Raw genomic sequence first — 27,707 nt, forward strand, 5'->3', positions numbered from 1 at the left:
GGTTTGTCCCTGTATCTGAAACAGGTATATTATACCGAATTAACAGTACTGACCCTGCCTTTACTCTGATGCTTTTGAAAGTATGAAGCAAATGCAGTAAAACCTTCTGCACCGCGGCACTGAAGCTGAGGATTCAATCTAGCTATGTTCTTTGCTGGAACAGGTTTTAAAGGCGGTGGGATTTCCATGGCATCAGGAATTTGTTGCCTTTTATTGAAAGAAAAGAGCGGACTGACTTTGCTGGAATTCCCTACCTGGCTTCTGCAAGTGCCTGTATTTTTTTATATTATGAGTTTGTAGAAAACATCTCAGCAGTTGCCAGATGTGTGGAGAGTGTGGGGTTTTCTTCCTCCAGTAGTCTATTTAAAGCTCACAGAAAGAGTCAGTGATAAGATCGCACCAGGCTTTATCACTACAGTATTTCCTTTTAATTGGTTGGTTTGTTTGTCGTTCTTTCTGCTCTTAAAACAAAGAATAAAATACAAGAATCTGCAGTACTTGCATCCTGGAGCGGGGTCTTCTGATGAAGTGATATTTAGGAAAGCACTGACAACATCAAACCAAGGAAGTGTACAGGTAGAAATGCTTTCTTTTCTAACTACTCCAGGAGTCGGTCATCTTTTTTTTTGGTGGCCCTTGTTACACCAATGATTTGGTGCTTTGGAAACCTGCTGATTCTCGGCAGCAGTTGGGTGGGCACAGGTCTGGTGCAGGCAAGGACCTTCAGCTCCTCGGGACCCACCAGACTTTTCAGCCCCTGAGCTTCTGTAACAGAAATGCCATCAGCTGGCTGCGTGGGTATGGCAGCGCTTCGTTCACAGATGTGCTAAGCGTTGTACAAGAAGGGAAATGGCGGGGAACGATCCGACTGATGCGTCTGTAAAAAAAAATCTCCTGTCTCAGCATCTTCTGCCCTGTTACGAGGACACGTAGTCCTTGCTCCCAGTACTGCTTGCCAGTCCTGGGCAGGAAGAAAACAAGGTCAAAATCTTGCCTTACGTAGCGTTAACTCCTTTATCCTTTGGAAAGGAGATTAGATCTTCAAAGGCGGTTGCTTTTCTGAATGATGATCCTATTATTTTTGTACTGTTCGGAAGGCGGGGGGTGTAACAGAGCACCGAGCAGCAGGGTTTCGTCCTGAGCAGCACGATGCCACGGCATAACAGTTGTACCCGGGGTTACGTTTTTTTCTTCTTTTCTCTTAATTCTCAGAATGGTGGGAAAAGGAACATTTTTGTTACTTTCTTCTATTTAACGCTAGCTGTCATTGTAGTTGCCTGACTTTTTTTTGTTAGTGCTGTTCACTACGTGTGGCTGTACTGTCTGGCGTGATGTTTAGCATCTCAAAACGGAGGCACCAAGTATCGGTTCAGCTGCAGCCCTACAGGTTTAACTCCTGTCTCATGGGGGTACAGCAGGAAAATAGAAAAGTTTTAAGATTGACTTCTTGTAGCATGGCTGGCTGCATGAAGAAACAGCAGCAAGGCAAGCTGTGGTGTGCATTTACGGCATCAGTATGCGTCTTTTTTTCCTTTAGGTAAAAAGTATAGAAATTCACTTCATTTTTATTGAGGAATATAACTAATTCAGTGTATTAAATGTAATTTTTTTATGTGTCGGGGCCCACCAGGGAACTTTGCTGCTCCCGTAGCACTTCAGGTAGTGCCCTGTGCTCACTGGAAATAGAAGTAAGCACACAAATAAATACTTAACATACTGTAACTTACCTAAGGGTGACTTGTTTGTGTGCATTTTCAGTGCGATCTGTTTTCCCAAACACAAGTGGTCCTCCAAAAGGTATCGTTTACCCATCTCAGCACAGGGGTTGCAGCTATGCATCTTAGCAGGGCATCTCAGTCCAGGTTTTGTGTGCGCTCTTATCCCTCTTCTAGCCAGTGTTGCACGGCATAGCATTACCTTCGTGACTCTCACCCTCAGCTTTCTTCCTCTAATTTCTCAGCTTTTTATTGGAGCGCTGTATCTAGTCAGCATGTGAACCCCAGATAACCTTTTTACAGCTAAACCTTGTTTACTGGATGAGTGCGCACAGCGATTTCTTGCTTTGTACGGGGTTTCACACGGGCAGGAGAATTGCAGGTGCTTTTATGGGTCAGATAGCAAGCTTTCGTATGTCAAGCTAATAAATGCAAAGAAGATAACCAAGAATTAATGGGCCTGTCCTGCACTTTCGGCTTTATTCTTGAGATGTGCCCTGGGTTCGGACCTGGGTGCAGCAGCATTTTGGCTGGTGTGGGATGCTCTCTCGGTGCTCGGACTTGGTGCCACTGCTGCGGGGTGTTGGAGGAAACCAGGGTTCACGTGGGAGGATGGCCCTGCTTGTAACTTTTTTTTTTTTACTATTTCTTGCTTTTTAAATTTTAATATGCAATTAGGAGATGTGGGCATTAAAAAAAAATAATAAAAAAAGTAAATTGAAGCTTACTGTCTTGAAGCTACACAGTTCTTTTGAACTCTGCTGCTGGTAGTGGTCACGCAAGACTGGGCTTCAGCCCTTTGGACCTGTTGGCTGTGGTCTTATCGGTTCTATTGTTAGAAAATGCAGCCTTTGACCAAGAAGGCTCATTAAAATAGGCTTTGGGGACCGTACCTTTGTTTTTCTCTCGTGGAGGTAAAAAGTTGGTTTGAGTGAAGTGCACAGAGATTGGAGGAGTCCCTTTGTTAAAGGGGAGGAGTTTTTCAGACTTTCTTGCAGGTGGTACTTGAATGAGAGAAGGGAGACTCGCAATGAAAACTGAAGTCCTTATGGCCTTCTGCACTTAGCTTTTGACTTCTTCATGTCCTCAGGGTTCTCTCTTTAATTTCCCAGGCTTCTTCTGGCTAGTTTGCCATTGTGAGGTACAGCTAGCAGCACTTTCCCAATTGCAATACCGGCGCAGCTTTTGGAAAAAAAAAGGGAGCTTCAGTTTAAAACAGTAGTTGTAATAAACACTCACACATCGCTTGAGGAGGAGGGCTTTGGAGCAAAGCAGTATGGCAAATGCTGTGCTTTGGCTTTCCTAACTGAAAAAGTCAACTTGTAGCTCTTGTGCCTGGTACATATTCTCCCTGTTTCCATCTAACCTAGTTTGCTACAGATCCTCTCTTCTGTTTCTTTCCCATTAAAAAAAAAAAAAAAAAAAACAAACAAAAAAACCAAAACACAAACCCAGTTCTTTAACCCCTAGCCAGGAGTTGTCTGTGCAGTGTCCTTGCATGTTTTATAGTTGTGTGCTATTACAAACACAGCAGTCGAATAAACCTGCGTGCTTTGCCTTCTCTTCCTCCCCGTTTTATTTCCATGAATACTTTTGCAATTTGCACTTTATAACTCTTAACAGCACTGCGCTATAAGCTGGCAGGGGCCAGGAGGTTTCCAGTATCACGCTGCTGGGGCATGGGCGCAATCGCTGGGCACAGGGTACCCCCTCCAACATTTTGTTCCAGGAAAATGTATCCTATTGCAAAAAAGCATTTTATTGTAGCACTGAGGGATGCCAGATCTGCTCCTAAGGGGGGCTTTGCAGCACGAGAGATCCTTATTTGTAGCTGGATGCATCCTTCTGGGATGGAGAGGCGGTGGTGTACCATTTTCCTGCGATTCTTAGTGTTTCCAGGGGTGCGTTTGTGTGGTTGCTCCCAACTTGGTCTTCCTGCTTGGCTGCCGCTCTTGGTGTTTTCCCTCTGGCTGAAGTTACCCTGTGGTGCAGCAAAAGCTGTTGCCTGTGAGGGGATGAAACACATGTGAATGTTCTCATCCTAGGATGCTCAGATCCTAATTCAAGCTGGTTTAGATCCGCTGAAAATGCGACTCAAACTGCGAGGACCTACGATTTGTCTTAAGTCACCTATCTGAAGATGATTAGATCCTGGTTTAATGAGGAATTGGGTATTGAGCACAATTAGTTATTCCATTTTGCAGCATCCTTTCTTGTACTGGTTCTGTAAAACACTTTAAATACCACGATTGTGTTTGTGTATGAAGGCAGTCATTACTCAAGGATTTGAGGGGGTAGAATGATGGGAAAAGTAAGGACATGAAATCGTCCCTCTAGTTAACTGGCCAAAGTCTTCCTTAACCCCCTGCGTTTTCAAGTGTTTTGAAATACTGCTGAGGTTAAACTGTTTGAGACTAGTTCCTCTCCTTCGTCCTGCATTTTTCACTCTTCCCCGAGTTTTATACAAATCATTTATTTCTAAACTTCCTTATGCTGGTGCTGGTGGTGAGGGTGAAAGCTGAGCCCTGTGGGTCCCGGGGAGCCAGCAGCAGGTCGGAGGGTCTGCCACTGACTCAAGGTGGGCCAAATAGCTGCATCGCTTTGCTAGAGATAGAGTTGCAAAATAAAGTTTAAAAATGGTTTCTTGCATTTTGACAAAACTAAAGTGCAAAATCCACAGCGCTCACACTTCAGCTGGTTTCCCATGAAATAAATGTAGTTGCGCTTTCAGATCAATAATGGATTATAATTTATTCTAAATTCCTTTTTATAGCTAATGTTAAACATGCTTGGGACCTAAGAGGCTCTTCAAAAAGGGAAAAAAAAAAAAAAGGGAATCTGGGGTTGGCAGCAAGCTGAAAGGCAAAGGGAATACAGGCAAGGGGCAGTTAAGGCTTTGGGAATAGAAAGGAGAAACTGGGCAGCTTTGGAAAATGGACAGAAAATGGTTGACAGCTTTGATTATCGGTGCCGTCTTCCAGTTCTCAGCAGCTGAACATTTTCAATTCCAGGACATTTACGAAAGCAAGCACAGCGTGATCGCTGTGGTTTTGGAGGAGGGGTAGTTTGTACTTCTGGAGGGGGGAAAAGAGGAGTCACCTCTGCAGTGGCAGGGACTGGGAAACATCACTTTAACGAGAAAACACAATTCAAGATTTCCAAAATTGAGTGCCTAAAATTAGGCTTTGAAGTCCTAATTTAAGAATGGGCAAAGTGGCTGTTTTCCAAGAAGGCTGAGCAGCCAGGCCTGACAGCGTGTTGCTCTCAGAAGCCAGCACGATTATTTAGATGCCTATTTTGGGGATTTTTTTGGAACTCAAGTTCAGCAACTCAAATGTGAAAACTGGGATCAGGGAGTTCTCAAGCTGGGGGATCCTGCAGTGAGGGAGTAGGCTCCCAGTGCTTTGAGCTTTCAGCCCGAAATGTTTTGTTGCTGCTGTTTGGTTTGCTTAAAAAGGGTGGCATGGGACAGGGGGCAAATCTTTATATTTTCTTACCTTATCCTTGTGCCTGGAACCTGAAGTTACTCCAAGAAGAAACTTAAAAACAACATTAAAATCAGTGATAAAGACAGTGGGATTGAGTGCACCCTCAGCAAATTTGTGGAAGACACCAAGCTGAGTGGCGTGGTTGACACGCCTGAGGGATGGGATGCCATCCAGAGGGACCTGGACAGGGTCAAGAAGTGGGCCTCTGTCAACCTTATGAGGTTCAAGAAGGCCAAGTGCAGGGTCCTGGGTCAGTCGGACCCTCCTGGGTTGGGGCAACCCCTGATCTCAATACAAGCTGGGGGGTGAAGGCACTGAGAGCAGCCCTGCTGAGAAGGACTTGGGGGTACTGGTGGATGAAAAGCTGGACATGAGCCAACGATGTGTGCTCATAGCCCAGAAGGCCAACTGCATCCTGGGCTGCATCAAAAGAAGCGTGGCCAGCAGATCCAGAGAGGGGATTCTGCCCCTCTACTCTGCTCTGGTGAGACCCCACCTGGAGTACTGTGTCCAGCTCTGGAGCCCTCAGCACAGGAAAGACATGGACCTGATGGAGTGGGTCCAGAAGAGGTCCAAAAATGATCAGAGGGCTGGAGCACCTCTGCTACGAAGACAGGCTGAGAAAGCTGGGGTTGTTCAGCCTGGAGGAGACCTTATTGTGGCCTTCCAAGGGCCAAGATTAAAAGGGGGCATACAGGAAAGATGGAAACAAACATTTTAGCAGGGCCTGTTGTAAAAAGACAAGGGGCAATGGTTTTAAACTAAAAGAGCGTAGATTTAGACAAGATATAAGGAAGAAATGTTTTATAGTGAGAGTGGTGAAACACTGGAAGAGCTTGCCTGGAGAGGTGGGAGATGCCCCATCCCTGGAAACATTGAAGGTCAGGTTGGACGGGGCTCTGAGCAACCTGATCTAGTTGAAGATGTCCCTGTTCACTGCAGGGGGGTTGCACTAGATGACCTTTAAAGGTCCCTTCCAACCCAAACCATTCTATGATTCCATGAATAGTGTGCCTTGCTGTGGGATATCTTCTAGGTAAAGGAGCGTTGCTAGTGGTCTGCTCGTGTATGTGGTCAGCTGCAGAATTTGCTTACTTTCAGTATTAGGAAACATGCCCATTGCAGTGTTTCAAATGGCCACTGGTTTAATTTTTCTGGGAGTCGATGTTCCTCTGAATTGGGAAACTATTCAAATTAAAAAAGAACCCTTGTAGTTGCTGCCGTTGAAGCAGTATTTAATGTTGTGTGGCTGTTGGCAGGGGACTTGATGCGTTTTCACATGACCCCCTCTGGAACAAAAGCAGATTGTTTCCCTCTGTTTTTCTGTTACACAAATGAGTTCCTTTTGAAACAATTTCTTTTTCTGACGATTCTGGAAATCGACACCGGGAGTAGTTCTTCCTTCGCTGTGCTTTTTACAATCTGCTGTCTGATAACACTGGCACAAAAAGCTGCTTTGGGGTAGCAACCCAAAAAAGCTGAGACCTCTGCAGAAAGCCTCCTCCTCCTGGGGAATGAGGTTTTTCTTCCAGTTTTATGGAAGGGTTGAACATGGCGTTTCATTTCTTGCTGTCTTTGCTGTAGCAAAGTTTGTTTCTACTTTCTTAGTTGTTTCATTTACATATCTGCATTTTCAGTGTCCAGCAAACAGCAGTATATAGCAAGTCAGTTATGAATTGAGCTTTTTTGGTAGATTTTTTTGTATACAAACCTTTGTTTTTGAAACAAACTCTCCCATCTGAAGCCTTCCTCTGCAAAAAGGGGAGTCGAGGTCAGGCGCAGATGCTGGGTTGTTGGATGATGCAGTGCTGCGTAACTAAATCAATCGGTGCTGGATCAAAGGAGCGACAGACAAATTGAGTAAGTGGGGATTTCAAGCAACAAAATGAATTATCCACTGGGGAGTGCTTTTCCTGGAAATATTTAATAGCTGACAGATTAAAAAAAAAAAGAAGAGCTTGCTCCGGATAACTAACTTTCTTCTCCTTGGAAATTATCTACTCGTTTCTCACAGTCTTCCTGATTGATGTTGATGGTTCTGGTAGCACGGCATAGGCTTCTCGGTTAGATTTCCTTATTCCTAGGACACCAGTGTGCCAGTGCTGTGGCTGTTCACGCGAGCACTCAACGGTTTTATGTGTCATAGCTGGTGGGGTGACTTAATCCCCAAAATGCACCTTCTTGTGAAGTGTGTACTTATTGGGCTGGGCTTCTTCAGTCGGAAAATAAAACCCGTATGAATCAGGACTGCGAAAGACTTTTAACACTCCTAGTTATTTTAGACAAGCTCTTTTTTTTTGTGCCTAGTGACCAGATTCCAGGGAAGTTTCTGTGCCTTTGTGTAGTTCAAAGCGGTACAAAGGCTTGATGCAGGCGGAGGGTAAAGCTGTCTTCTGCCCGTGTCCCCGAGAGCCCTGTGGGAAACGATGGGTTGGGGATGCAGCCAGGAATCCTCGGGGAGGGCATCAGTCTCTGGCCTGGAGCCCCAGGGTGGAAGAGATATGGACTTCTATAGAAGCCCTCAACATGGAAATGCACGTATCCAAGCCCGTTGTATTTTCTTGGTCCCATGGGAAGTCGAAGCCCCTGCAGGGGCCAGGCAGCTCCTGGTCCCGCTTTGGACCAGGGAGAGGACGTCGCTTGTATCCTGCTTGGCTTTTCTTGGTGGACTCGAAAGAAATGGAGGTGTCAGTCCCAGCTGACTAAAACCAGAGGTCCCACTATTCGTGTTACTTGCGTAAATCAGAAATCCCCTCAAGGGAGGGTTTTCACAGGTGGAAGAGAGATGTTTCTTTAGCTACCACTGAAAAAAACAGAGATGAACTTTTTTGTTGTTAGCAACTATATGTAAACTTGTGTGATTGTTCGGGTTTGTGGTGTGGGTATGTTGACAGCTTATGTGTTGCTTACGTTATTTCCCCATAACTAAAAATGGCTGTTAACATTAGTGCTTCGGGGGAGAGGAGTAACACCAAGAAGTAAAAACTATGCTATTAAAAATGGATATAATTATTTTAGTGAAAGTTCAGTGCAGTTTTGGATAGAAAAGAGGAAACTGGAAGGATTTTTTTTTTTTTTGGTTGGTCGGTTGGTTGTTTTTTTCTTAATCAAGAAGAAAATGACTTCCTCTTCTCTTGAGAACAGCTTCGTGTACGGTTGTCCCTGCTCATGCAAAGTGTTGCTACTTCTTTCCTGCTTCAACCTTAGGGAGGTACGGCAACTTACGTACCGCAGTGTATATACCAGGTGCTACCAATAGATACTGGCCGTGTGCGGAGCTGACAGATATTTGAATCACTCTACTGAGGTTGGATGAGTTTTATCTGGTCCCCTGTCTTACCAGTAAGCAGTTTCCGGAGCTGGAGATACTCATGCCACAAGCGTCAGTGTTTCCTCTCTTGTGTCTGCAGCCCTCTCTGTCATTTGGTGGCTGTTGATCTCTTGGGTTTATGGGCTTTTAATCAGAGCTGTAATCAGTCACCTACCTGCGAAAGTGACAGCAGAGCCAGTTTTCGCTTTTTTGTCCCTCCCTCCTCCTCCCCAGCTAGTGTTGCCAGCTGTTTGTTAAAAGAGCTTCGTAGTATTTCTTTGAGAATTTCAATGTTGATGGCTTTCTCAAGGTCCAGTCTTCCTCTTCCTCCTCCGCCTCCTTGCAGAGGGATCTTGCAAGATGTCATCCTCTGTTTGCACTTACAAAATGCAGAATTAGAAGAACCTCAGGTTAACCTGAACTCATTATTTTAAGCTTCTGTGTATCTAGATCTATGATTAAATACTTCAGTGGGAAATCCTGCTCTTATACCAGTGGCTCTCTGAGACTAGAATAAGCTTTACGTACTTTATATATGCTGGTAATTTCCAGTATGTCTGCTGCAATTTTTGCATATTAATATTTTCTTCGTTAACCCTAACAGATGTATTCAGATCACTAAACTATTTTCGTGAGCTAAATAATTAACTTTCTCCTCTTCTTTCCATTTCAGTAGGCTGTAGAATGGAACTTCTGGATAAAACAATCAATAGCTACCTTGATGTTTGGCTTGGACCCAGAGGTAAGATTTGTAAAAAGTTAAATACATAAATAAAACTGATATTAAAGTACCGATACTAGAGCATAAGAAACAGCTTCCTTCTAACATCCTGATGTTGACAGGTGTCTACTTTCTTTAGTATCTGCAAAATACCACCATATACGATTGGGCAATAAACAAAAAAGTCTGTTCAATGCTTCTGATCTTCTGACCTGAAGAGATGCTAATTTTTCAGCTCTGACAGTCATACGTGCTATTCTTCTTGCCATCAGTTAACCTCGTGTTGCTAGTCTTAGTGAACAACTTATCTCACTCAGATCTTTGCTGCTTTTTTTTTTAATAGCTTTTATTTTAAAATATCTTTTTTAAATTTGCATTTGATTTCATAAAAATACTCTTGCCCTTATAACTAGAGCTGCTAAGGAATTTTTCACTGAAATATTTGTAGTTTTTGGGAAGCATTGCTTCTTTGAAACCATTCTTTTTGAAGAAACAATGGTTTTGGTAGGTTTTTCACTGGGAAAAAGTCTACAGGTGGAGAACAGCAATCCTGGTCAGCGTGAGGAAGGGAGAGGCAGTGGGACTGGGACAGGCGGTGGCCTCCTGGTGAGGACTTCCAGCTAGGGTAGGGATGGCCCTGTTCCACCTGATCCTGACCAGGGGGGATTAAATCATAGAATGGTTTGGGTTTGAAGGGACCTTAAAGATCATCTAGTTCTAGCCCCCTGCCATGGGCAGGGACACGTCCCACTAGACCAGGCTGCTCAAAGCCCCATCCAGCCTGGCCTTGAACACTTCCAGGGATGGGGCATCCACAGCTTCTCTGGGCAACCTGTTCCAGTGTCTCACCACCCTCACAGTAAAGAATTTCTTCCTAATATCTAATCTAAATCTTCCCTCTTTCAGTTTAAAACTGTTACCCCTTGTCCTATTGCTCCACTTCCTGATAAAGAGTCCATCCCCATCCTTCCTGTAGGCCCCCTTTAGGTACTGGAAGGCTGCTATAAGGTCTCCTCAGAGCCTTCTCCAGGCTGAACAACCCCAGCTCTGTCAGCCTGTCCTCATAGCAGAGGTGCTCCAGCCTTTTGATCATCTTTGTGGCTCTCCTCTGGACCCGCTGCAACAGGTCCATGTCCTTCTTGTGCTGAGGGCTCCAGAGCTGGACACAGTACTCCAGGTGGGGTCTCACCAGAGCAGAGTAGAGGGGCAGAATCACCTCTCTGGATCTGCTGGCCATGCTTCTTTTGATGCAGCCCAGGATGCAGTTGGCTTTCTGGGCAGCAAGCGCACATTGCCAGCTCTTGGTCAGCATCCCACATGGAGCGTGCGTAGCAATGCTGCTCAGTGGCATGCGCTTTCTTCCTCTGGTGGCTTCTGTAGCGTCTTTTCTACTGCTTTTTTTTTTGTCCCAGTGAAACTCCACTGGTGGTGCTGCGTCCTCTCAGGACAAAGTCCGCAGGAGGTGGAAGAAGCTGCTGATACTTCAAAGTGTGCTTTCTGTTGGCTTTTAGGAGCTCAGTGCCCTTGTTGCCTGGCTCTTGGTACTAAGCCCATTTAAATGAGCCTGGATGTTCTGATACAACATATTACATCTGCTGGCATATGGTCTGTATTTGACATGTCTCAAAAATAATGAAGCATATAGGTGGCAAATCCAAACAATTCCCCAGCTTTCTTAACTGCTTCCCAACCTACGTTTTAAGGCCTCATTTCTTACACTCAGGATCCACATATGGCTCCTTTGAAATTAAGTCAGGGCTGTGAATGCCAGCAATAGTCCAGGTGAAGTACCGTGCTGTTGCTGGGGATGGACAACACAGTTGTGGTTCAGAAGGATCGTGCACTTGTCCCAAGTGTTCCCCTGAAATCCTCTTATTCGGGGTGGTTTATGTGTTTTTTGACGTGTTACGAACCGGACTGGTTAGTCAGACTGACCTGACCACGCTGTGTCTCATTGCCCATACAAGGACTCCAAAATTCAATCCTTTTGAGTAGCACATAATGTAAGCCTAATTGGGTTACTATTGATTAGGAAATAATTACCAGGATCATCCACCGATAAGCACAGTGGTATCTGCTTCGCTCTTAGCTTTGCTGTCTGCATGAGGAGATAAGGTGTGTACTATCCGGAAAGGTTGGTTTGAGACAATAAGGGGGAGATGGTCGTTAAAGATTTTCTTTATAATTTAAGCTCATATGTGGTATTCAAGATAGATGATGATTCTGAATGGTAGTTAAGTATTAAAAAAATATGGCCATAATGATTTAAGAATATTTTTGCCTTAGGAAGAGAATTATTTCTGCTCTCTTTAACGACTGTATAAGTAAAACCTTGGGTTTTGCAAAGGTTGTTTGTAATTAGCAGTGTGGCCTTTAATAGAAGGGCTTGCTGTTCTTCCTTCGTCTTTCTCCGGTATTCTGGCACTAGAAGCATTTTGGGTACAGCTTTTTCTGGATGCATTGAACTCTTCCCCTTACAAAAATCTAAGTGTTTGTATGTTTTTGTTTGTTTCAGATCCCAGAGTAAAAGGATGGCTTCTTCTGGAGAACTATACACCTACCTTTATCTTCTCAGTCTTCTACTTGCTAATCGTATGGCTAGGACCAAAGTACATGCAGAACAAGCAGCCGTTCTCGTGCAGGGGTATTCTAGTGGTCTACAACCTTGGACTTACGCTGCTTTCTCTCTATATGTTCTATGAGGTAGGAGAAGAGGGGTTGGGTCGGGGTTATTTTGCAGTATCTCTTTTAATCATATTGGCTTATGTTGAAAATGGTCTCTGAGGAGAGTCCCTCCCAAACCTGGGGAAACATCTGCAGAAATGCTGCAGCCGTTTCTTCAATGTCGCTTCTCAGGGGAGAAAACCATAGTTGTCATGTTACCTCTAAGGATGGTACAAGCGAAACCTTGCCTTAAATGCCTGTGCTGACCTTGGTTAGGGATGCTTCAAACGCTCTTCCCTCGATCAGGGCAAGGGAAGACCTGATCTTTCAGCGTGAACCTTGTTACTCTTCCGGTGACTCCGCCTTGCCTAGAAGTCACGCTCAATGTGATTCTGCTGGTGGATTGTACAAAGATTGTACGGCTTGATTTTGGAGTGCAAAACATGTTTTATTTAAATGTGTTTAATCATGCACTCACTCTTCACATCTGTTTCTGTAAGCGTGCAATAGCTTCTCTTATGTCCTCTTGCTGAAACAATTGAATCAACGCTGCTGTGATTCATCTGTTTCTTGGAAGTTAAGATCTGATCATACAAATATATTTCAAACTGTATTGGACTTTTCTGTGGACTTATTTTCTTTCCTAACAAAACAAAGATTTAGACAGTACAAAGTTTTCCGCTTCCCAGAGAGTACTTTAGCTGCTTTTACTCAGAATTCTATGGTTTTTTTCTTAAAGTTAAAATGAAGGACTGCGGAAGTGTAAATAAGAATGTGGTCAGAAAATGATGAAGTGTGTGTCTTTAATGTACAGAATAGTCTGGCTTACTTTTAAAAAGTGTTTCTCCTTTCAGTAAAGAGAGATTTAATTTTCAACTTGTGATTACAAGCTAGAGCTACAACTATTAATCTCTTCTCTTTTCTTTTTTTTTTTTGGCATTTGCTTAGAAGTCTATGCAAGCCATAAATTTCCTTTAATTTTGTAGTTAATTCTATAGCGTTTTACAAGGTGAGTGTTTAGATAGGAAGTGATTTAAATTTAAAGTTATTTCTCTTGTGTAGTGAATTGTCCAGTCAAAAATGAGTTGGTTTATTAAGAACTTCGACGCTTAATTTTTTGGGGGGAGCAGTTTTGGTTTCAGTACATACTTGGAACAACGTGTATTCTTGATGTGCTTACATTTCTAACCTCCCTGTCAGGATGTTATAATCCAGAAAAATTTGTGTGTTGATCTGTTTAATTTATCTAAAAGTAGTGTTGCTGTGGACTTCATGTGCAACATCTGCATTATTTTATGCAGAAATTATTTATAATTATATAATAGTCTATTGTTTTAACCTGCAGTTATGTTACTGAGGGTTTACAAGTGCAGACTTTTCTTCAGTTGTACTATGTGTGGAATAAAACTCTCAGGATAGCAGTCTTTTTTCCTTGAATACTTGGAATAATATTCATAGTTTCCAAAAGAAAATTATGGGAACATTCTGCCATGTTACAAAACCTGCTGATATATTTAAACAACAGAAAAGATCTGAACTGTTGGTCTTATAAATGTCTTTTTCTTGCTAAAAATGAAGTGGTTACCAAGAAAGGACTATTTACTGTATCCTGAAGAAGTCCTCATACTTGTAACCAGCTGAATAACTTCTATGTTGTGAAGGAATGAGACAACTAAAATACAGTGAATATTAGGGCTCCTCCTTCCTATATAGTGAAACACTTTACGTCAAAGTGAATATTGCTGTTAACGTTGAGTTACCTGTGTGGAAGTGTTCATTGGTACTGCTGTAAATATACCTTCTCTTTATAAATGGGAATACACGAAGCTACAGCGTTATGAAGACTCTTAAACTCACGATAGCTGCGACGCAATGTGTTTGACAGCACTTACAAGCTAGACGTGAGGGCAAGCGATGCTGCAGCAACAACGCTGCAAAAATCCCATAAAATGCTCCAAAAATCCCATAAAAAATGCAGCAAAAATCCCATAAAAATGCTGCCAGGCAGAGAGCTGGGCTGACATGACGCCGTGCTGCTCCGTGTTTGCAGGAAGAGAGAGACGAAGGGACGGGGGGAAAAATCAGCTTCCCGCACCTCCAGGTACGTCCTCCTCTAGCTGTAGTGCTAAAAAGCAGGCTCGGATCCATGTCAGCTGTGGAAATTTGGCTTTGAAGGATTAGCCATACATCAGTAGCACTTCATAGTACACGTACTCGCTTTTCAGATAAAATGCTGCACAGCAGCCTTCAAAAAAGAGATGTAACTCCCTGTTTTCGTCCTTGTTGTCACTTTGGGTTTCAGCTGGATTGAACTTTTTCTCAGTCCTAGTTTGAGGAAAGTCATAAAACATCGTCACTTACAAGCTTGTTTAGTAACTGTCTAAAAATAAGCTGCTTTAATAGCTTGTGTACAATACACCTGAAACCCTGCTTTGGAGTTTTTCCCGTGTAATAGCTGTGGTGGTTCAGGTCATGATTCATAGCACCACAACTCAGTTTAAATAGTACTTAAATGACCAAAACAAGATGTTTAAGTGAGGCATCCTCCCAGCTAGGATGAGAAAGGTGACCTGCTTGGTTTTCTGACCTTTACATCTGAATGTTTGTATGCAATAACACGGGGAAAAAAATTTTGCATTGTAGGATTTGTATAATTCTAATTATTGTGTACTTGCACCATTTGGTCTACTGATGTAATACATAATTGATTTTAAAATTGCTAGATATCTTACACCTCTTATTTGGAATTCCTAAGATAGTAGTTTCTCTGTGTACTTGCTGTAAATTATTTATTGGGGCATTTAATGACTGCACTGGGTTCTGGTACTTGCAGAAGAGAGTAGCAGACTGTGCTTGTCACAAACAATATAAAAGGCAAGGCAGACCTAGGGGAGCGGGAGAGGTTTCTCCAGGCTGACCTGTCACTCCCATACTTCAGGAAGAGAGGATGCTCATTAGGGGCAAACAGCAAGGCTTTGCTCCTGTTTATCCCTGGAAGTGTTCAAGGCCAGGCTGGATGGGGCTTTGAGCAGCCTGGTCTAGTGGGAGGTGTCCCTGCCCAGGGCAGGGGGGCTGGAACTAGACGATCTTTAAGGTCCTTGCCAACCTAAACCATTCTGTGATCCTCTATAAATCTACAGTGTTTGGACTTTGAGGGGAAATAGCACTCCTGTCTTGGGCAGGGGCAGCAAGGGGTGGCTTCTCCCTGCTTCTCGGGCTTGGTGCCACTGCTCGGTGCTGGCATCACGAGTCAAGTTGTCGTGCGACGCTGTGATGGGGCCCGTGCCACTCTGCTCCGGTCTCAGCTGGGTAATTTGGCAAAGCAGGGAGAGCGCCAGGTACCCAGCTATACGGCACGCAGACCTATTTTATTTTGGGGGTGTTTGTTAGCAAAACTAGCCAAGCGATCTGGACCATGCAGACTTATATTTGAGAAAACCAGTCAGTGATGAAGGCTCACTTTTAAGTGATCTCTTTACTGTCTTTTTTCTTCATCTGAAAAATTCATTCCCTACTGAATTGGCCTTAGGGAAGTCTCAGATATTCCAGATAAGGGAGGTGGTGTGTATGCTGCAGGAGATGCATCCCAAGAGCCATGCCTTGTTTGGGGAAGGAGGGGACTCGGTGGGGAGGTGCCACGGCAGGTGGCAGCTCACTGACAGGCTGCCCTGTCCTCTCCCCTTGCTTTCTCTACAGGCCCGAAGCCCTTATCGCTCTCCTGAGGTGACTGCATTCATGTAAAGATAAAATTTCGTATCTCTGCAGGCATTTGCTTTCTTTGATCAGACAAGTGAACCTCTGCTTCTTTTCACTCTGATCTGTCTCTGTTTTGAAGCGCGTAAACCCCTCGCTCCTTGACAGCTGCGTCCCTTATCTGCCCCTCTCCAGCAAGTCTCAGACTTTGGTTTTATCAATGAGAAACCCAAATCCTCCCCGTAAACACCTCTCCTACAGCCCAGTCAGACTGGTGTTAGCGTGCTGGTTTATTTTCGTAGCAGAGTTTATAAAAGAAGCGCATGCTACGGCATTTCAAAGAATTACAAAATGAAAGTGACGTAAGAAAAGAAAGTTTCAGTGCAGGGGATGGAAGTTAAGAGTTGCTTGACGCAAAGGCAACTTTGAGCCGCAAGGGTTTTCCCCAGAGCTGAAGGACTTAACATTGACTTTGAGTACCATTTTAATTGGCTTATGAAGAAGCTGTCTGTCTTTGTGTCATTTAAAAATTGCGTACTCTGGTGAAAATGATTCTAGTCAGCCTTTTGGAGACAGGCTCATTTCTTGAGAGAAGATTAGCCATTAGCCAGCCTGGGCTCCTGCCAACCTGAAGATGAAGGACTTCCCGGGGGCGGCGGGCAGGGAGAGGTTGTCCCAAGGCTGGGGTGGCTGAGTACCCACCAGCCCATCGCTGGGAGGATGAGGAGTGCCGGGCGAGGCGAGACCTGCCGTAATGAGGGGTTAGAAACTCTGGCCATCCTGGAAGCGGACCACAACAGGCATGAGCATTGACTTAAATGCGCGAGATGGCAATTCATGACATCTCCGTTTATTGCTTTCTAGGTGGCATGTCGGCAGCTCCCCGCTGCTGTGCGCCCGGCCCCTGCAGAACAGAGCCTTTGGGAACCACTCGTGGTCAGCTCTCAGAGTGGCCCAGGGGTTTTGTTTTCTGAAGCCTTCCAGCACATGCTGAAAGTATTGTGTGTGTAAGAAATAGCGGTGTCGGGCAAAGGAGCAGCTGGCTAACTTGGGAAAAGGATTACCTGTGCGTGTTGTGTGTTGCACCAAGCAAGGTTTGTGGGCAGCAGCAGCAGTTCGTGGGCAGCGACAGCCGCTTTTCACCATTTGGTTCCTCCTGGAAAGGGAGGCTTTTTTCTTTTTGTTTATTTTTTTATTTTTATGCATTTTTTATTTTTGTAACTACACTAACTATTTATGCAATAAAATATGTTAACACTTCCTACAAGTGTTGCTTTGCTTTTTTTAAACCCCTGTGGCTGTGCGAGTATTACAGCTCCTAGCATATTATTATGTGCTCTTCAAGAAAGAAGGGAGTACTCGGGTTTAGCTGAAGCTCCCTATAGCCACACGGATGCCTTTGCCCTTCAGAGAGGTGGGACCCATCCAGACACCTTTGGTTGTGTTACGCTTTAGGTAGTGAACCTGTATCTCTTGCAGGGAAGGCTCTTTGGGGGGTTTCGTTACGCCAGCCTTTACTTGCGAGAAGTTTATGGACCACAGCCTTAGTGATGGATGCTATTTGGATTAATCACAATATAAGCATTGTGATTATCCCTCAAATTCCTAATGCTTCCTTGAACTTTGAGAACTGCCTGAAAACATCTGTAAGCTCTTAACGACAAAACGATGGCAGCACAATGTGGTCTTCTGTCTGAGGGACTGGCGAGCACTCGCCAAGCCGTGCAGGCTTTCCTTCCGTGCCCTGAGGGCGGTTTGATTTATCTCTAATACACAAGATAATTCCAGGTCTATATGTTGTGATATAACTACATGTCTTCCCCCCCCCCCCCAAAATAGTAGCAATAATTCTATCTCAGAAGGTCAAAAATAATGACCTAGGCTGACTAGGTGTTTTAAAAGCTAATTTAGGAGGAAAATGAGGCATGAAAGAAATAACATTAGGAAAAGGTAGATCATTTAAGTGATAATCTTCGTTGCACCTTTTAGAACTAGCTTCCTGTTCACAGTTCTGAGCAGCATTTAATCGTACCAGTTATTGTAGTCTTTTAATCAAGCAATCATTTAAAATGACTTATGGTCCAAAGAGCTTTCCACCATGGCTTTGCAAAGCTTTTTTTTTTTTTCATCCTGCACGAGCGTAGATAAGGCCAAAACCGGACAACTTTTACTGTATCCAGTTCTGGGCTCCCCGGTTCAAGAAGGACAGGGAACTGCTGGAGAGGGTGCAGCAGAGAGCTACCAAGATGATTAGGGGACTGGAACACCTCTCTTATGAAGAAAGGCTGAGGGATTTGGGTCTCTTCAGTCTGGAAAAAAGAAGAGTGAGGGGGGACCTTATCAACACTTATAAATACTTAAAGGGTGGCTGTCAGGAGGATGGGACCAGGCTCTTTTCAGTGGTGCCTGGGGACAGGACAAGAGGTAATGGGCACAAACTTGAGCATAGGAAGTTCCACCTAAACATGAGGAGGGACTTCTTTACTTTGAGGGTGGCAGAGCCCTGGCACAGGCTGCCCAGAGAGGTGGTGGAGTCTCCAACTCTGGGGACATTCAAAACCTGCCTGGACACGTTCCTGTGCAACCTGCTGTAGGTGACCCTGCTCTGGCAGGGGGGGTTGGACTAGATGATCTCCAGAGGTCCCTTCCAACCCTATGATTCTATGAACTTTCTTGTGCACGGTATCTGTTTCTGCCTTTAAAATGTTTTTTTGGGGTACCTAACAATTCTTTGTTTCACTTGGGAATTGTCTAAATTTGTTACTCCTCTCCTCATGCTATTCCCAAGAGGAAAAACATCTTTATAAACAACATGCAGTGATCCCTCCTGTGGGGATATTGAAGAGGGCCTTGCTCCTGTCCTTGCACCCGCTCCCTCCTCCCATCCCACCCTCAACCTGCCCCTCCATCTCCCACCCGTGAAAGGGTGGGATGTGGACATCCAGCTTGCCTCTTGCTTCTCCACAGGTTTCAGCCAGCCCCCCTCCATCATCCTCTCGTGACTAATAGCTGGTCATTACTCTTAAGGGGAATTCCGTCGTGTTGGAGGTGTTATTTGTTATGCCAGGAAGTCAGGCAGGCAACGGCGTATCCTGCAGAGGAAGTCACTTGTACTGGGAAGGATGTAATGTACTCAGGAGGAGTGAATTATTTAAAAAGGTCTTGAAAAAATCACAATGTGGTAAAACATCAGTTGCTAGCTGTTAAGGATAACAAAACTGAAGATTTGCTCTGTTAGGTGGTTGAAAAAATTGTAGTCATATCTCTGTGTATAAAATTTCTTGAAAAATATAATTTTTTCTTTCCAAAAATAATCAGAAGAAAAATATATTTATTTTACTTTGGTTGTTCACTTTCTCCAACAATGAGATCATCAGCCAAGAAGGAAAGACATTTCTTAAGAACCTGTCTGCAATATGACTGTGCAAAATGCACAGGCTGTGTGGGATAAGTGGGGATAAGGTGCTCCCTCCTGTTTTTATCCTGGTACACCCCAATTGGAAGAATTTGTTAGTTCTCCCTCCGCTATGATTCAATCCCTGCTTGGAGCTTGAATTGAACCTCATGCCAGATTCGGGTGCCCGTGAATCCCTGGAGACCAGCTGTCTCAGCAGAGCCGTCACTGAGGTTGGCATGTGCCACAGGGTGCTGCCGTCTCCCCAAATGACACCTTGTTCTTTGATCTTCTCAGCTGGTGACGGGAGTATGGGAAGGAGGATACAATTTCTTCTGTCAGGATACGCACAGTGGAGGAGAAGCTGATATGAAGGTAACGTAATCAAGACTTAACGGCTAATAATGTTTCAAGTTGTCTGCGTGTATGTAAGAGGAGAGCAGAATGGTATTGATTATGTGGATTTTGTTCAAAACTATATGCTTTTTTCCTCCTTTTACAATACAACAGACAAGGCATTGTCAAACATAATAGTTAATCTACGATATATTCGTGGTTGGTATTATGGTGAGTGATTATCTGTAAATTTTCAAGTGTTCCCATGTCAAAAAACAAGGACTTGGTCTTCAGTGTCCAACCAGTGTGTGTGGTGACTCCCCTTCTCTTTCTGAGGCGTGGTGATGATTTCTTCTGGTCACTGTTCAGACATCTCTTTTCCAGAGAGCACTGCAGGACCAGCTCTGGTCAGATATTTTCTTGTTTCTCCCAGGACACCCTAGGTGCACAGCAAGAGCCTCATAAAACAGTCTTTGTCATCCTGTTTTCAGCTGTAGCTGTGGGTTCGTGCCTTGATCTCCTACAGAGACACCTGAGGCTGAAGCATTAGAAAAGATCTCAGCAGTGTCTTCAACCCAAGTAGTGCAGGACAGAATCTGGATTTTAATTACATAGCTAGTGAAAGGGTTGAAAGCCCCCACAACGTGCAATGCTTCTGAAACTTGTTTCCTCCTTTCTAGATCATACGTGTCCTCTGGTGGTACTATTTCTCCAAACTCATTGAGTTCATGGATACCTTCTTTTTCATTTTGCGGAAAAATAATCATCAGATCACTGTTCTGCACGTCTACCACCATGCAACGATGCTGAACATTTGGTGGTTTGTTATGAACTGGGTGCCTTGTGGTCACTGTAAGTACTGGGTTACGGTGGGGAACGCTTGCAACAAGGGCCTTGTTTTGGTTTTCTTTTGGTTAAACCAAATGTCTCTGGTACCTTCGGTGGCAGGATTTGTTGTGTCCCACAGTAAGCTGAACTGCAACTATTGCAGATAGTTGTGGGTATTAGGCTGCCTGCAGAGTCTCTAGAAAAGGCATGCTGATGTAGTTTGCAGAATTTGCCTGGCAGTGTGACATTTATCAGCTTCACTAGTCCAGGTCTGAGGAACCTTGTTTTCTCATTTTTGTGGTGGTTGCAGGCCCTCTAACGAAACAATACTCTTTTCCAAGTCAGGACCAGAAGCTTGCTTCAGCTGCAAGAGGGCTAACAGTGACTCTTGTCCTTGTATCTGTCAAGTTCACTTGAGATGTTACTTTCTTAATCTAATCTCATTATACCAGTAGCTGTAACAAATTATTTCAATTAAAATCTTGTCCCCTGAGCACTGATGAACTTGACAGAATACATCTTAAGTGAAAGATTTCCGCATCTCTCTTGTCTAAATCCTGCTAACCTCTGGCTGTCTTGCTTTGATGCTTTAATTTCACTGCTGTTAGCCGGTATCTAGTTTCCTAACTGCATTAGCGTGGCTTAGCTGTGGTTCAGATGTCCACCTTATAGATACTGGCTTTGTGGAACACTCATCCAAGAGAAACCTTCTCAGATCCAGTGGATGTGAACCACTGGCAGCGCAGACCGAGAGGCTGGGTTGCTCAGGAGTTTGCCTTCTGAGCCAAACAACATAGAAACTCATGTATTTGTTTTGTGTTGTCAGCACAACAGTGAGTAATGCTGAACTTCTAAAAAGTGTGCATCTGGAACCACATTCTCCTCCGGGGAAATCAATCCCTGTTTATACAGCAGTCAAAAGTGCAGATACTTGGACTCTAGCTTGTGTTTGTGTGGTCTTGAAAATACTTTTGTGCTATTTCTAGTAATGTGTTTTTTCTTCTTCCTTTCCAAGCTTTATGTTCTGCTTGGTCATCACAGTACTATGCAGTTTGGTGTTAAGCTAAAAGTTTCTTTAGTGACTAAAGGTGCTGTAAACAAGGACAAATAAAACAGCTAACTTGCAGTTTCTGAAGGTATCTGTTGCTTTTGGTTATAAATGACAAAATAGGCTCCTGCCTGGAAGGAATTGAAATAAGCTTAAAATTAGATGGGTGAAGCTATCGACTGCTGGGCATGTTTATGTGCCTCCTTTCTATCAGCTCCCTCAGTTCCCTTGAGAAGCCGGAATGTAGATGTGAAAAAGAATAAATCGAGGAAACAAAACCAGAATGCTGGTATAAACTGCACAGCTGCACACCAGCTCAGCCACTCTGTTGGGTGAGCAGGAAAAAAATCAGGGGGTAGGGGTAAAATCTTCTGCCTTTCTTCTAAGAAAAATCATATTTTAAATAGTAACATTTTGAACTTGTTGTTTTTGTAGATTCCATGAAACGGCATGTTCCTGGTAATGCAGTGTATTTTCTTCTTCCTTTGCCCTTTTTTTAGCTTACTTTGGTGCCACACTGAACAGCTTTATCCACGTCCTCATGTACTCCTACTACGGACTGTCTGCTGTTCCAGCGATGCGTCCTTATCTGTGGTGGAAGAAGTACATCACTCAGGGGCAGCTGGTGAGTGATCAGCTCTTCAGCGCTTCAGCAGGCTCTTCTGTTAGCGATGGGGTCCTCTTGTCTTTACTGAGTTAGAAAATTTTGGTGGGGGTAAAAGAAGGGAGAGTGAAGGCTAGTGCCTAAATCACCTTAGAAATCCAGCTCCCGCGCCTCCGTTTGCTCTGTTTTCGGGGCGATGGGGAGCTGGGGGCTGATGGTGTACACGGATCGGTGCTGAGATCAGTGGGATCTCTCTCTGCCTCCCCGTGTTTTGTGGCCAGATGTATTTGGGAGTCGCAGCACTGGGTCTTCTTGGACTCACTAGTCAGGGAGCAGGGAGAAGCTTGTCTCCCAAGCCTGCTTGAGCTAACGCATTCTTCTCTGTACTCGGTTGCTCAGGCCGATGTTGAGATGACAGACCAGAAACCAAGTGCAACCCAGTCCACAGCTAACAAGGCCCTTCATTCTAGTCCTGCAGGACAATGGCTTTTCTGTCTCACTTTTGCATGCAGTTGCAAATGGTTTATTAAAAACTGTTCAATATTTCTGGTCTCCTTCTGCACTTTAAATGGGCATATTTTTTTTCTCTTGTAATTCTGTGTTGGACTCCTTGCATCCCATTTGTATTGTTTCCTGTGTGTACAGCGATGAAGCCAGAACGCCGTGTACTGGAGGTGAAAAGAGCAACAAAATTAAGCAATGTGGCACATGCTGTAGTGATACTGCACGAGAACCAGGTTTTAATCTGACCTAGTGAAAGATGTCCCTGCTTACTGCAGGGGGGTTGGACTAGGTGACCTTTAAAGGTCCCTTCCAACCCAGCACATTCTATGATTCTATGATTTAATGTGTATAACATGTCAGGGTGCCACAAGGAAATGTGCATGGATTTTCTGCCTTCCCCAGTTTGTAGGTGGGGAAACTGAAGCCTAGAGATAGACTTTTTTGTTACCTTCCCCCCACCCCCCTTAGCACTCTCTCAGAGCTGTGGATATATTTAATAACATCTGCTGGTGATGATTAATAACATTTGCTGCCAGCAATTCAGACTGTTGATTCTCAAAATCTCTTATTTTTTTAGCACTCTTCCTTCCTGAAGGAAGGCTAAGTATTGTAGCAGTGGGGATCATTGGGGTTTTTTGGGGGGGAGGTTACTTTGTGGTTTGGGTGTTTTTTTTTTTCCTTCCAGATTTAGGCTCTGTTCTTCGTCCTGGTTGTTTGAGTGCTACGGGGTGCAAGTGTCTCGGTGTTTCGGCTGCTCCCCTGGCTATTGTCACAGCTGCTTTTCCCATCCCTGCCTGCTCTGCACGCATAGCTGTTAGGGCAGCAAAATAGCAGAGCAGAACACAACAGTCTTTCCCTTTTTAAATAAACATTCCCTAATCTGGTAGCCTTCATGTAAGGATGAATTTTGCCTAAGGCCCTCTGCAGCACTTAAGCCCAAACTCTGTTTTTTCCAGAAGAAGTAATTGAAGATAATTAAGCCCCGGTCCTCCTCCCTGTCTCCCCGGCTTCCCTGCAGCCTTTACCCCAAAAAAACCTTACACTGGAGCCAAATGTCAGGCAGTCCCCATCTGGGAGAGGATCACAGGATCTGCGTGTAGACCCAGTGGCCCCAAATCTTTTGCAGTGAGATTCAGATCTACTCTGTTGGGATGGTAGAGTCAAACCCCAATGAGCTCTCACTGGGGAGAAGGTGGTCTTTGTTCCTTACTGTATTTACGAATCAAGCCTACATAAGTTACTCTAGCACGCTAAAATGGAACAATACTAATCAAATAAAAACACCTAAACAACAGAATGCCACAACCCGAATGAATGCATGCTAACTCCGGTTTATGCTGTTAGTAAGACAGAGAAGATAAACTTGTCAAATGCATAGGGTATTTTTGACTTGTTTTGGAAATAACTACTGAGATTTTGGTCAATAATGGCTTTTTTCCCTCCTTGCATTAATGTGCTCCGTTTGTCTCTTTCTCTCTCTCCCCAGACTCAGTTTGTCCTGACAATCTTCCAGACCAGCTGTGGTGTTGTTTGGCCATGTGCGTTTCCTCAGGGGTGGCTGTATTTCCAGATTTCTTATATGATTTCTTTGATTATCCTCTTCACAAATTTCTATATTCAGGTAAAAGTAATATTCATCGACTCTTTGTAGCCTTCTGCTGGCTGTACCTCATTGGAAAGCTGTTTACAGAAAGATATCCTTTTGCCGTCTTCCAGTAACGTGCGTACGTTCTTAAAGTACTATACTTGCTGGTCTGCCCTCCAATTTCGAATCTTCTGATGCTTTGTGTCCGTAATTCAGAACGATTAGTAATTTCAGTAAGCAGGGTGGCGCAAGAAGGCGTATCGCTAATGCAGTTTTAACTGCAGATAAGGGAGAGGAAGAGCTTTATGTAAGAAACAGCTTTCCAGCCTGAAATAAACCATCGGCCTGTGAAGCTGTGAAGCACCCGAAGGAATTGTTCGTTATTGCTTTTTAAGGGGAAATGCTTGTTCTATATCCAGGGAAACTTCCCAAACTCACAACATACAGAAATCTGGTGTTGGCTCACCTTTGCAGGCAGTTGTTTGTATTTCCGAATGGAAAATCAACGTTTTGAGTTGTGTTTCTACAAAATTGATGTCATGCCTGAACAGATCCAGGCTTGGTATGTGTTGTTGTGAGTAGTTCATAATCAGGATGTATGTGAAGATGGACCCATCTCCAGAAAATCAAACCAACACAGCCTGCTGCCCCCAAACATGCAAACTCCATTATATATTTTAAACGTTTCTTGAAAAACTTGATCATTTTGGGTCTGGTAAGAGTGGTTCATGGAGGGCAACATAGCAGGCTTCCCTGTCTGATCTTCCGGTACTTCTTAAAATCAGTCCCGTGGTTCGTGTCGCTTGCTGGATATGAACATGCTAATTAAACATGATAGTATATTCCAAAGATTACTTCACTTTCTTCATCAATTTGACTCATATTTTAGCTTTTAAATGTTTAACTTTCTTTCACACACACATATTTTGGGAAACATACCCTTGTCAGGCAACCGAGCCCTTTTGACAAAGACCAATATGTATATTTTTTCACTGTCTGATTTTTTTTGGTGTCGCGAGCCTCCCTGATCCTCTTAGTTTTCATTTCCCTCGTTGGCCAGTGCAAATTCATCTCACATTTGTCTCTGACCTTCCCTCACTGTTCTTGGTTACCCACTTCTTCTTTTGGTTTTGTTCGAGACGGTCACCTGCAGCGCATCAAACCTGCTTCCTCACTTGTCATTTTGAGTATATTCTTCTGCCGTAGTCTGCTCAAAAAATCACTTCCCGTGTTTCTAATTGACTGTTAACGTAACACTACCGATGCTACCGGCATACTACCAAGTCTTTGTCTTTGCCCGTGAACTAATTCTCTTGCTGTGGTGAATGAAAGGCATATTATATCCTCATACGCAAAAAAACGGTGGAGCTTGTTAGACTCTGCCACCAGCACGAGGTCTTTAAAAGTGATGGATGCAAATTTACTTTTGAGTTTCTCAAGTTACTGTGAGGAAGCGGTTATTTGTATCTAGTTAAGCAAAACCGTGTGTCTTCCCTTATATTCTAGACTTACAACAAGAAGGCATCCTCGAGGAGGAAAGAGTATCAGAACGGCTCCACGGCCACTGTGAACGGGTACACAAACAGCTTTTCTTCCCTTGAGAACAATGTGAAACAAAGGAAACAAAGGAAGGATTGAAGACCAAACTGAAAAGCCGTTTTGATAACCCCAACAACAAAATCATCTGATTGTAAGCACAATAAGAGTTGTGCACTAATACTCTAACAGCTACTGTAACTATTCCTGCCTAGAATAGTGTGACTTATGTAGGACTTAACCAGTGCAAACACCCTAGAAACTGTATACAGAACATAAAAGTAGGTTAAAGTTTAAAAATAATTCTGGGCTGTCACTGACCCCGCTATAGACTGTGGAAGGGAGTATTATCGTAGTATCCGACACTGCTGTTGCCTTACTAGCCAATATATGATAGGTGCTGAATTATGATTCACAATTTGAAAACACTGTAATCTAAACCTCCATTTTTTTTACTGTAGTTCATGCATGTGATTGTAGAGGAAATTTGTACGATGCTGGTTTCAGTAGATAAACACACATGCCTTAAATTAAAAAGCAGGGCCCAAAGCTTATTACTGGTTTAAAAATTAGGGTATGATTCAACTTTTCAGTTGGCTGACTTTTTATTAAAAAGTCATTTAAAAGAATCCATTGATTATTTTACTGTTCTGTATGTGATACACGATGTTAGGTATCTCTTACGCGATGCAGTGAAATTGGAAATGGCGCATTTAGTTTTGTATATTTGGCTTTAACTGACTAAACGGTCACGAACCAGATGGAAAAGTTATTTTACCTTTTTAATAGATCTTATTTTTTTATTTGAAGTATGTCACTAATGTAAAATTAATTGGCGCTTACACAGTCCAGTAAGACTTAAGTATTGTCTTTAAGGTTTAGAGTATATACAGGGTGGACCCATCTTTTCTTTTCTCTTTTTTTTTTCTTTTTTTTTTCTTATTTCTGAGAATTCTTAAATGCTAAGTGAAGAGTGGTTTCTAATATGGAAACTGGCAGAATTTCAAGTGTTATTACCATAGCCATATCCACATTTTAGGACCTACTGTTCAAGTCTGTGACATGTCCGAAAATGTATTTAAAAATGAAGACAGAAAGATGCTTTTCTGATGGAATTGTCTGTATTTAAGTTGGTATCTGTACTGTTCTTCATGTACCATATGTTCATTTTTAAAATGTGCCTAACACAAACGTGGTTTTTTTTTTTTCCCAAACAAGCAAAATTAAACAGTCTAAGTCATACCTAAAGTTTTTTAAATGTTAATGATATGTGCTGGAAATGTCTGTTTCTGTAACGCAAGTTGTGTGTATCACTGGTAATGTTTTGGCTTGTTACCTGAGGATTTGGTTTGAGTGCTTGTTAAAGTTACTCCTTCTTGTAAAATCTTGCCTTGCACATACGAGGAGTCGGTTGCCAAGCCAGTATCTGTTGCTGGTATTCTGGTATCTGCCGTGGTGGAGTTTGGCTTATGAATATTTTATTCATTAAGCTCTGAAAAATCGAATTGTGCAAGACATTCTGCTGGCCATTGCTCAAGTTGAACTATTTGGGGTTTTGATATTTATATAAATGCCAGTTTTAACATGTTTGTTTTCTTTTTTTTTTTAATTAAATCTTTTTAAAAATTTTTGCACATCTCTTAGGGAATTAATAAGTTCTCCTACTAGCCTTGTGGGTTTTCATTCTGTGTTTTGAAGGAGACCGTGTCTGTTATGTTTACATTATCAAAGCCTGTGCGTGTGTCTTCATTTCTAGGTACTGGTTTGCAGAGTCTTTACATAGCTCAGTACAGCAGCTTTAAAGTTCAAAATAGGCTGTCGAAATGTGCTAGAAATAAACCCTTGGCTCATCTGAATATACCTACATTGTTAATGTTTGACATAGTTTAATCATTAAAACACTTTTGATGATCTCTGCCTGAATTCCGGTGGGTTTGTACAGGTTTAATGCGTTGTCCCATCCTGCGTCGGGCCAAGGAGGAGCCGTCGTGGTGGAAGGGCAGCTGCAGGTAGTCAGAGAGATTTCGCCTACCAGGGATTTGGTAACAAATTCCTTACAGAAACCTTTGGCTGTTCCCTTGCCTGGCTGTAGAAATGCTTGTTTGTGTGATGGATTAAGCCTCGCGCTGGGATTACTGACTCACTGAAGGCAGAGCAGCCCCAATGGCTCCGAGACGATGAGTGCCAGGAGCAAAACTTCACGTGGCCGAGAGGGACTTTCTGCCTCAGATATCCTGTCTATAAAATGGGAGTAATACCTCTCTCCAGAATGGAAGCATTT

General features: G+C 43.4%; 1 protein-coding gene across 2 annotated transcripts in view; it reads left to right on the forward strand.

Moving 5' to 3' along the window:
• Positions 1 to 25,689, forward strand: part of ELOVL5 (ELOVL fatty acid elongase 5) — a 39,333-nt gene extending 13,644 nt beyond the window's left edge. Inside the window, exons 2-8 of one of the 2 annotated variants that reach the window (XM_054195858.1) lie at positions 9,187 to 9,255; positions 11,750 to 11,937; positions 19,283 to 19,360; positions 20,002 to 20,173; positions 21,698 to 21,822; positions 23,792 to 23,926; positions 25,397 to 25,689. In XM_054195858.1, the coding sequence (XP_054051833.1) occupies positions 9,198 to 9,255; positions 11,750 to 11,937; positions 19,283 to 19,360; positions 20,002 to 20,173; positions 21,698 to 21,822; positions 23,792 to 23,926; positions 25,397 to 25,528 (888 nt within the window). In that variant the 5' untranslated portion in view covers positions 9,187 to 9,197 and the 3' untranslated portion in view covers positions 25,529 to 25,689. The remainder of the gene's footprint in view (positions 1 to 9,186; positions 9,256 to 11,749; positions 11,938 to 19,282; positions 19,361 to 20,001; positions 20,174 to 21,697; positions 21,823 to 23,791; positions 23,927 to 25,396) is intronic. The other variant, XM_054195859.1, reaches the window with a different exon arrangement.
• Positions 25,690 to 27,707: the final 2,018 nt, after the last annotated feature.

The sequence above is a fragment of the Rissa tridactyla genome, chromosome 3, assembly GCF_028500815.1.
Source record: "Rissa tridactyla isolate bRisTri1 chromosome 3, bRisTri1.patW.cur.20221130, whole genome shotgun sequence".
Classification (NCBI taxonomy): domain Eukaryota; kingdom Metazoa; phylum Chordata; class Aves; order Charadriiformes; family Laridae; genus Rissa; species Rissa tridactyla.